At 45.4% G+C, this 10,626-nt stretch overlaps 1 protein-coding gene across 4 annotated transcripts in view; it reads right to left on the bottom strand.

Moving 5' to 3' along the window:
• Nucleotides 1-6,044: 6,044 nt before the first annotated feature.
• Nucleotides 6,045-10,626, bottom strand: part of LOC139547721 (E3 ubiquitin-protein ligase RBBP6-like) — a 46,011-nt gene continuing 41,429 nt past the window's right edge. For 3 of the 4 annotated variants that reach the window (XM_071356738.1, XM_071356763.1, XM_071356753.1), the window contains one exon: nt 6,045-7,859. In XM_071356738.1, the coding sequence (XP_071212839.1) occupies nt 6,935-7,859 (925 nt within the window). In that variant the 3' untranslated portion in view covers nt 6,045-6,934. The remainder of the gene's footprint in view (nt 7,860-10,626) is intronic. The other variant, XM_071356745.1, reaches the window with a different exon arrangement.

Raw genomic sequence — 10,626 nt, 5'->3', positions numbered from 1 at the left:
TTCACGCGAATGCTGCCGTCAATCCACGGTTTCTGGTTTGGGAATGTTTTTATCGTTGCTGTGGGTACGACATCGTCAATGCACTTCCTAATGAACTCGCTCACCGAATCAGCATATTCGTCAATATTGTTGTTGGACGCGATGCGGAACATATTCCAATCCGCGTGATCGAAGCAGTCTTGAAGCGTGGATTCAGATTGGTCGGACCAGCGTTGAACAGACCTGAGCGCGGGAGCTTGTTGTTTGAGTTTCTGTTTGTAGGCTGGAATCAACAAAATGGAGTCGTGGTCAGCTTTTCCGAAAGGGGGGCGGGGGAGGGCCTTATATGCGTCGCGGAAATTAGTATAACAATGATCTAGGGTTTTTCCAGCCCTGGTAGCACAATCGATATGCTGATAGAATTTAGGGAGTTTTGTTTTTAGATTAGCCTTGTTAAAATCCCCAGCTACGATGAATGCAGCCTCAGGGTGTGTGGTTTCCAGTTTACAAAGAGTCAGATAAAGTTCGTTCAGGGCCATCGATGTGTCTGCTTGGGGGGGAATATATACGGCTGTGATTATGATTGAAGAGAATTCCCTTGGTAGATAATGCGGTCGACATTTGATTGTGAGGAGTTCTAGATCAGGTGAACAGAATGACTTGAGTTCCTGTGTGTTGTTATGATGATCACACCACTTCTCGTTAATCATAAGGCATACCCCCCCGCCCCTCTTCTTACCGGAAAGATGTTTGTTTCTGTCGGCGCGATGCATGAAGAAACCAGCTGGCTGCACCGACTCCGTTAGCGTCCCTTGAGTTAGCCATGTTTCCGTGAAGCAGAGCACGTTGCAATCCCTGATGTCTCTCTGGAATGCTACCCGTGCTCGGATTTCATCAACCTTATTGTCAAGAGACTGGACATTGGCGAGTAGTATGCTAGGGAGTGGAGCGCGATGTGCCCGTCTCCGAAGCCTGACCACGAGACCGCCTCGTTTGCCCCTTTTTCGGCGTCGCACAGGGTCGCCGGCTGGGATCAGATCCATTGTATTGGGTGGAAGGCAAAACACTGGATCCGTTTCGGGAAAGTCATATTCCTGGTAGGAACGATGATGAGTTGACGTTAATCGTATATTCAGTAGTTCCTCCCGACTGTATGTAATGAAACCTAAGATTACCTGGGGTACCGATGTAAGAAATAACACATAAAAAAACAAAAAACTGCATATTTTCCAAGGAACGCGAAGCGAGGCGGCCATCTCTTTTCGGCGCCGGAAGTAAGAATGTAGGTGCTGCTATGGTGACCAGCGAGCTGAGATAAGGGGGGACTTTACCTAGCAGGGTCTTGTAGATGACCTGGAGCCAGTGGGTTTGGCGACGAGTATGAAGCGAGGGCCAGCCAACGAGAGTGTACAGGTCGCAGTGGTGGGTAGTATATGGGGCTTTGGTGACAAAACGGATGGCACTGTGATAGACTGCATCCAATTTATTGAGTAGGGTTTTGGAGGCTATTTTGTAAATGACATCACCGAAGTCGAGGATTGGTAGGATGGTCAGTTTTACAAGGGTATGTTTGGCAGCATGAGTGAAGGATGCTTTGTTGCGGAATAGGAAGCCAATTCTAGATTTAACTTTGGATTGGAGATGTTTGATGTGAGTCTGGAAGGATAGTTTACAGTCTAACCAGACACCTAGGTATTTGTAGTTGTCCACATATTCTAAGTCAGAACCGTCCAGAGTAGTGATGTTGGACAGGCGGGCAGGTGCAGGCAGCGATCGGTTGAAGAGCATGCATTTAGTTTTACTTGTATTTAAGAGCAATTGGAGGCCACGGAAGGAGAGCTGTACGGCATTGAAGCTCGCCTGGAGGGTTGTTAACACAGTGTCAAAAGAAGGGCCAGAAGTATACAAAATAGTGTCGTCTGCGTAGAGGTGGATCAGAGAATCACCAGCAGCAAGAGCGACATCATTGATGTATACAGAGAAGAGAGTCGGTCCAAGAATTGAACCCTGTGGCACCCCCATAGAGACTGCCAGAGGCCCGGACAACAGACCCTCCGATTTGACACACTGAACTCGATCAGAGAAGTAGTTGGTGAACCAGTCGAGGCAATCATTAGAGAAACCAAGGCTGTCGAGTCTGCCGATGAGGATGTGGTGATTGACAGAGTCAAAAGCCTTGGCCAGGTCAATGAATACGGCTGCACAGTACTGTTTCCTATCGATGGCGGTTAAGATATCGTTTATGACCTTGATCGTGGCTGAGGTGCACCCATGACCAGCTCTGAAACCAGATTGCATAGCGGAGAAGGTATGGTGGGATTCGAAATGGTCGGTAATCTGTTTGTTGACTTGGCTTTCGAAGACCTTAGAAAGGCAAGGTAGGATAGATATAGGTCTGTAGCTGTTAGGGTCAAGAGTGTCCCCCCCTTTGAAGAGGGGGATAACCGCAGCTGCTTTCCAATCTTTGGGAATCTCAGACGACACGAAAGAGAGGTTGAAAAGGCTAGTAATAGGGGTGGCAACAATTTCAGCAGATAGTTTTAGAAAGAAAGGGTCCAGATTATCTAGCCCGGCTGATTTGTAAGGGTCCAGATTTTGCAGCTCTTTCAGAACATCAGCTGACTGTATTTGGGAGAAAGAGAAATGGGGAAGGCTTGGGCGAGTAGCAGAGGGGAGGGCAGTGCTGTTGACCGGGGTAGGGGTAGCCAGGTGGAAAGCATGGCCAGCCGTAGAAAAATGCTTATTGAAATTCTCAATTATAGTGGATTTGTCGGTGGTGACAGTGTTTCCTATCTTCAGTGCAGTTGGAAGCTGGGAGGAGGTGTTCTTATTCTCCATGGACTTTACAGTGTCCCAGAACTTTTTTGAATTTGTGTTGCAGGAAGCAAATTTCTGCTTGAAAAAGCTAGCCTTGGCTTTTCTAACTGCCTGTGTATATTGGTTTCTAGCTTCCCTGAAAAGTTGCATATCACGGGGGCAGTTCGATGCTAATGCAGAACGCCATAGGATTGGTGACTAACCAGTGAGTTTATCATTACGGATTGGTGACTAAGCAGTGAGTTTATCATAATGGATTGGTGACTAACCAGTGAGTTTATCATTACGGATTGGTGACTAAGCAGTGAGTTTATCATAATGGATTGGTGACTAACCAGTGAGTTTATCATTACGGATTGGTGACTAACCAGTGAGTTTATCATTATGGATTGGTGACTAACCAGTGAGTTTATCATTACGGATTGGTGACTAAGCAGTGAGTTTATCATTATGGACAGGTGACTAACCAGTGAGTTTATCATTATGGATTGGTGACTAACCAGTGAGTTTATCATTATGGATTGGTGACTAACCAGTGAGTTTATCATTACAGATTGGTGACTAACCAGTGAGTTTATCATTATGGATTGGTGACTAACCAGTGAGTTTATCAATACGGATTGGTGACTAACCAGTGAGTTTATCATTACGGATTGGTGACTAACCAGTGAGTTTATCATTACGGATTGGTGACTAACCAGTGAGTTTATCATTACGGATTGGTGACTAACCAGTGAGTTTATCAATACGGATTGGTGACTAACCAGTGAGTTTATCAATACGGATTGGTGACTAACCAGTGAGTTAATCATTATGGACAGATGACTAAGCTAAATTGTGCTTAAGATGTTTCACAAAACTTTGATTTTGCATTAATGAGAGAAGTGTTCAACTCCACTGATTTCCCTAGAGTTAATGAGAGAAGTGTTCAACTCCATTGATTTCCCTAGGGTTAATGAGAGAAGTGTTCAACTCCATTGATTTCCCTAGGGTTAGGGTTAATGAGAGAAGTGTTCAACTCCAATGATTTCCCTAGGGTTAGGGTTAATGAGAGAAGTGTTCAACTCCACTGATTTCCCTAGGGTTAATGAGAGAAGTGTTCAACTCCACTGATTTCCCTAGGGTTAATGAGAGAAGTGTTCAACTCCAGTGATTTCCCTAGAGTTAATGAGAGAAGTGTTCAACTCCACTGATTTCCCTAGGGTTAATGAGAGAAGTGTTCAACTCCATTGATTTCCCTGGGGTTAGGGTTAATGAGAGAAGTGTTCAACTCCATTGATTTCCCTAGAGTTAATGAGAGAAGTGTTCAACTCCATTGATTTCCCTAGGGTTAATGAGAGAAGTGTTCAACTCCATTGATTTCCCTAGGGTTAGGGTTAATGAGAGAAGTGTTCAACTCCATTGATTTCCCTGGGGTTAGGGTTAATGAGAGAAGTGTTCAACTCCATTGATTTCCCTAGTGTTAGGGTTAATGAGAGGAGTGTTCAACTCCATTGATTTCCCTAGGGTTAGGGTTAATGAGAGAAGTGTTCAACTCCATTGATTTCCCTGGGGTTAGGGTTAATGAGAGGAGTGTTCAACTCCATTGATTTCCCTAGGGTTAATGAGAGAAGTGTTCAACTCCACTGATTTCCCTAGGGTTAGGGTTAATGAGAGAAGTGTTCAACTCCATTGATTTCCCTAGGGTTAATGAGAGAAGTGTTCAACTCCACTGATTTCCCTAGGGTTAGGGTTAATGAGAGAAGTGTTCAACTCCACTGATTTCCCTAGGGTTAATGAGAGAAGTGTTCAACTCCATTGATTTCCCTAGGGTTAATGAGAGAAGTGTTCAACTCCATTGATTTCCCTAGAGTTAATGAGAGAAGTGTTCAACTCCACTGATTTCCCTAGGGTTAGGGTTAATGAGAGAAGTGTTCAACTCCATTGATTTCCCTAGGTTTAATGAGAGGAGTGTTCAACTCCACTGATTTCCCTGGGGTTAGGGTTAATGAGAGAAGTGTTCAACTCCAATGATTTCCCTAGGGTTAGGGTTAATGAGAGAAGTGTTCAACTCCATTGATTTCCCTAGGGTTAATGAGAGAAGTGTTCAACTCCATTGATTTCCCTAGGGTTAATGAGAGAAGTGTTCAACTCCATTGATTTCCCTAGGGTTAGGGTTAATGAGAGAAGTGTTCAACTCCACTGATTTCCCTAGGGTTAGGGTTAATGAGAGAAGTGTTCAACTCCATTGATTTGCCTAGGGTTAATGAGAGAAGTGTTCAACTCCACTGATTTCCCTAGGTTTAGGGTTAATGAGAGAAGTGTTCAACTCCACTGATTTCCCTAGGGTTAATGAGAGAAGTGTTCAACTCCACTGATTTCCCTAGGTTTAGGGTTAATGAGAGAAGTGTTCAACTCCACTGATTTCCCTAGGGTTAATGAGAGAAGTGTTCAACTCCATTGATTTCCCTAGGGTTAGGGTTAATGAGAGAAGTGTTCAACTCCATTGATTTCCCTAGAGTTAATGAGAGAAGTGTTCAACTCCATTGATTTCCCTAGGGTTAATGAGAGAAGTGTTCAACTCCATTGATTTCCCTAGGGTTAATGAGAGAAGTGTTCAACTCCACTGATTTCCCTAGGGTTAATGAGAGAAGTGTTCAACTCCATTGATTTCCCTAGGGTTAGGGTTAATGAGAGAAGTGTTCAACTCCACTGATTTCCCTAGGGTTAATGAGAGAAGTGTTCAACTCCATTGATTTCCCTAGGGTTAGGGTTAATGAGAGAAGTGTTCAACTCCATTGATTTCCCTGGGGTTAATGAGAGAAGTGTTCAACTCCATTGATTTCCCTAGGGTTAATGAGAGAAGTGTTCAACTCCATTGATTTCCCTAGGGTTAGGGTTAATGAGAGAAGTGTTCAACTCCACTGATTTCCCTAGGGTTAATGAGAGAAGTGTTCAACTCCATTGATTTCCCTAGGGTTAATGAGAGAAGTGTTCAACTCCATTGATTTCCCTAGGGTTAGGGTTAATGAGAGAAGTGTTCAACTCCATTGATTTCCCTAGGGTTAGGGTTAATGAGAGAAGTGTTCAACTCCATTGATTACCCTGGGGTTAGGGTTAATGTGAGAAGTGTTCAACTCCATTGATTACCCAATCAAAAGGTTCTGAACGTAGGAAAGCGGGTTTTACAAGTGTTATGAGTTTAGAAAATAAACCATTTAACATCTGAAAAATGTGTCAAAGTAAAAAAAAACACAAGAACTGTGGGATTTTGATAATAAACATTAGACATGCTTTATTCACCAAACTATAAATGAAAAAACAGTCAGAAAGTTTAAACGGGGAAAAAACATTTTAATTTAAAAAAAAGTTTAAGAATAGTAACTTCCACTAGTCACCATTCAGTTAGCCTGACATCACATCAGTTCATATGAACATGATGAGAACCTACTATACATCAGGGAAGTGTCCCAAATTAACCCCTATTCCCTTTATAGTGAACTACGTTTGACTAGGGCTCTAATGACTAGGGCCCATAAGACTCTGGTCAAACAGTGTACTATATAGTGAACAGGGTTTAATTTGGGACACTTCAGAGTTTGACACCTTATAGCCATAGATCAGGGTAATAGAATATACTGCTGCATCATCTCTGTACAAAAACACATTCACAGAGAACCTGCATCAGAGAGACAGAGAGAACCTGCATCAGAGACACAGAGAGAACCTGCATCAGAGAGACAGAGAGAACCTGCATCAGAGACACAGAGAGAACCTGCATCAGAGAGACAGAAAGAACCTGCATCACATTAACAGAAAACACTTACAAATATCTGAGGTGAGCTCCACCTATTCCAGTGGTTCCATTATACATAAACAAACTATATCCAGCTCAGCTTAAGTATTTAAAAGAATTTGACAAAGTATCCCCCCCAAGAAGGTTTAGTCCAGTTATAACCTTTAGCTAAATGCTAACGGAGCTAGCATGAGCTAGCAAACTCAGGTTGTAACCATTAGCTAGATGCTAACGGAGCTAGCATGAGCTAGCAGTCTCAGTTGTAGTCTTTAGCTAGATGCTAAAAGAGCTAGCATGAACTAGAAAAGTCAGGTTGTAACCATTAGCTAGATGCTAACGGAGCTAGCATGAGCTAGCAGGGTCTCAGATGGTGGCTGACTCCTGCCCAGTCTTCTCCTCTGCCTCCCCTCCTCCTCCTCCCTCCTCCTCCTCCTCTTTATTCTTCCTGTGCTTCTTCTTCTTGTTCTTGTGTTTGTGTTCCTTCCTTCCTTCGGCGGGAGGCTCAGCGTCGGCAGAATGCTTCTTGTGCTTCTTGTGTTTTTTATGTTTCTTGTGTTTCTTCTTCTTCTTCTTGTCCGTCGCCGTGGAGCCGCTGTGGTTGCTAGGGGAGCCGCCGGGGCTCTGGGAGGCGGGGCTCTGGGTGTTGTGAGAGGGGCTATGGCTCAGGCCACTGCCTCTCTCCCCGTCTGACTCCTCCCCTTCGCTGTAGTCGGGGACGAAGGCTGCCTCGTCCGTCTCTCTACCCAGGTCAGAACACAGACGCTGTCGCCTTGGCTCTAGCCCCGCCCCTCGACTCTCCTCCCTCCCTACCCCTCCTCTTCCTTCCTCCTTCACCCCTCTGGATTCGGTCTTAGCTGGTTTTCTAAAGTTCACCTGCCCCTTTTTAAGCCCTCTGCCTTCCTCCCTCCTCCTAGTCCCCTCCTCCCTCCCTCTCTTCCCCTCTGTGTTGGCTGTTTTAGAGACACCACCCTGCACCTCCCTGCCTTGGCCACTAGGTGGTGCTGGTGAGGCTTCTCTCCTCAGAGCGTCTCTGGGCACGGAGGAGGAAACCGCCAACGCCCCGTTCTCCCTGGACGCTGAGTGCTGCTCCTCTTCCTCCTCCTCCTCCTCTCTCTCCCACTTGGACCGAGGCGGAGGCTGGATGAGGACTCCTCCGGTCCCACGGTCCCTCTCCTTGCCTGGGCTGGGGAACTGGACGGGACTGGGTCTCCTCTGGGTCTGGAGGTCCCGGGGTTTAGACACAGCACTCGGGCCCGGCTCAGACCTCTCCTCTACAGCCCTGCTGCTGCTGGAACACACAGATCCAAGATCAGGGGTTAGAGAGAACATCAACTAGGAACCATTATAACCATGTTATATACACAGATCTTGGATCAGGGGTTAGCGACATCATCTAGGAAGCATTATAACCAATGTTCCCTTTCATTTGTTTCGTCACTGAGCAAATTTCAGGTCAGCTGAGCGCAAACTTGAATGTTATGAAAACACTTGTGCAACTTCCGGTGCCCGTTTACTGCGAAGGCCCTACCCGTTTACCGTGATGGCCCTACCCGTTTACCGTGATGGCCCTACCCGTTTACCGCGATGGCCCTACCCGTTTACCGCGATGGCCCTACCCGTTTACCGCGATGGCCCTACCCGTTTACCGTGATGGCCCTACCCGTTTACCGTGATGGCCCTACCCGTTTACCGTGATGGCCGTACCCGTTCACTGTGATGGCCCTACCCGTTTACTGCGATGGCCCTACCCGTTTACTGCGAAGGCCCTACCCGTTTACTGCGAAGGCCCTACCCGTTTACTGCGAAGGCCCTACCCGTTTACTGCGATGGCCCTACCCGTTTACTGCGATGGCCCTACCCGTTTACTGTGAAGGCCCTACCCGTTTACTGCGAAGGCCCTACCCTTTTACTGCGAAGGCCCTACCCGTTTACTGCGATGGCCCTACCCGTTTACTGCGATGGCCCTACCCGTTTACTGCGAAGGCCCTACCCTTTTACTGCGAAGGCCCTACCCTTTTACTGCGAAGGCCCTACCCGTTTACTGCGAAGGCCCTACCCGTTTACTGCGAAGGCCCTACCCGTTTACTGCGAAGGCCCTACCCGTTTACTGCGATGGCCCTACCCGTTTACTGCGATGGCCCTACCCGTTTACTACGATGTCCCTACCCGTTTACTGCGAAGGCCCTACCCGTTTACTGCGAAGGCCCTACCCTTTTACTGCGAAGGCCCAACCCGTTTACTGCGAAGGCCCTACCCGTTTACTGCGAAGGCCCTACCCGTTTACTGCGATGGCCCTACCCGTTTACTGCGATGGCCCTACCCGTTTACTGTGAAGGCTCTACCCGCTTTAAGTTCCAGTTTTAACAGTGGCCAAGTAGGCTACTGTGGCTATTTGTTCAGTGAATGGCACAGATCCATATATGGCAATGGCTATTTGCATATAGGCCTACTGCAGCTCTGATTGGTTATGTTGCACCGGTCTGTGCAGAATATTCGATCACAATTCTCACAGTAGAGGGAAACGTTGATAGTGTTAACTAAAGGAGAAAACTCTAGAAGGTTGATAGTGTTAATTAAAAGAGAAAACTCTAGAAGGTTGATAGTGTTACCTAAAGGAGAAAACTCTAGAACGCTGATAGTGTTAACTAAAGGAGAAAACTCTAGAATGTTGATAGTGTTAATTAAAAGAGAAAACTCTAGAACGCTGATAGTGTTACCTAAAGGAGAAACTCTAGAACTTTGATAGTGTTAATAACTAAAGGAGAACACTCTAGAACTTTGATAGTGTTAATAACTAAAGGAGAACACTCTAGAACATATATGTCAGAGTCAAGGCCCGCGGGCCACATCCGGCCCGCGAGAAGGTTTTTTACGGCCCCTGGGATGATCTTGATTTATTATTAGAACCGGCCCGCAGACCGCAGCAAGCCGGCAGCCCGCAGATCTTTTACACGCACCAATACTACATTTCCCACAATGCAACGGTGAGCTCTCTACCAGTGCGTTCCCGAGCGCACAGTTGGCTGATAAAATAGGTATGCTTGCCGCTGACTTTCGACGCCGATTTGCTGACTTTGAAGCACAAAAAAGCAGGTTGGAACTGCTCGGTAACCCATTTGCTGTTGACGTGGAAAGCTCACCACCAAACCTCCAAATGGAGTTGATTGACCTCCAATGCAATGATGCACTGAGGGCAAAATATGCGGCAGTGGGTGCTGCGGAGTTCGCCCGTTTCCTCCCCGACACAATGCCCCAGCTGCGCATCCAGGCTGCTCAAACGTTGTCTATGTTTGGCAGCACATACCTGTGTGAACAACTGTTTTCTTTGATGAACCTGAACAAAACATCACACAGAAGTCGACTTACTGCTGAACACCTCCACTCAATTCTGAGGATTTCCTCAGCTCAGAGCCTTACCCCGAACATTGATGAACTTGTGGAAAAGATGGGACACCACCAAGTATCACCCTCAACCTCAAACAAGTGAACATTACTGTGCAATCACATATTTAGAGTTTTTACTCAGTTCAAGTTTAAAAGTTAAAGTTTAATATTTGTTTTCACTGCATGTTACTTCTCCTTAAACAAAGTGTTGTTTTTGATTAATAGATTTTTGCACTTTATTTTATTGTATTTCAATCCAATTATATTTTAAAAATATTTCAGTTGAGTGGATGATAGAAAATTGCTATTATTGTTTTTTTCTTTGAAGTAAATTTAGCCCACTTTTGCTAAAATAGAAAATATAGGCTACTGATGGTGCCTTGAATACCGGTTTCTTTCATTTAATGTTCATGTTATGGGGATTTTTATATAAAGGAAATTTGTCTTTTGTGTCTGTTGAAAATTAAAGATTACTGACAGAGCCATAAGAAAATATTGCTTTATTTATCTGATCATATTGGAATATATTTGTTAGGTTTTCAGTAGGTTCAATTAGGTTCACTAGACTATATGCGTCATTTAAAATTTTTTCAATGAACATTCGAACAGTCCGGCCCTCGGCTTGTAGCTAAATTTTTTATTTGGCCCTCCGTCCATTTGACTTTGACACC

The sequence above is a fragment of the Salvelinus alpinus genome, chromosome 2, assembly GCF_045679555.1.
Source record: "Salvelinus alpinus chromosome 2, SLU_Salpinus.1, whole genome shotgun sequence".
In the NCBI taxonomy this organism is placed as follows: Eukaryota; Metazoa; Chordata; class Actinopteri; order Salmoniformes; family Salmonidae; genus Salvelinus; species Salvelinus alpinus.
Note: the sequence above shows the minus strand (reverse complement) of the source record. Positions and strands in the feature narration are given on the sequence as shown.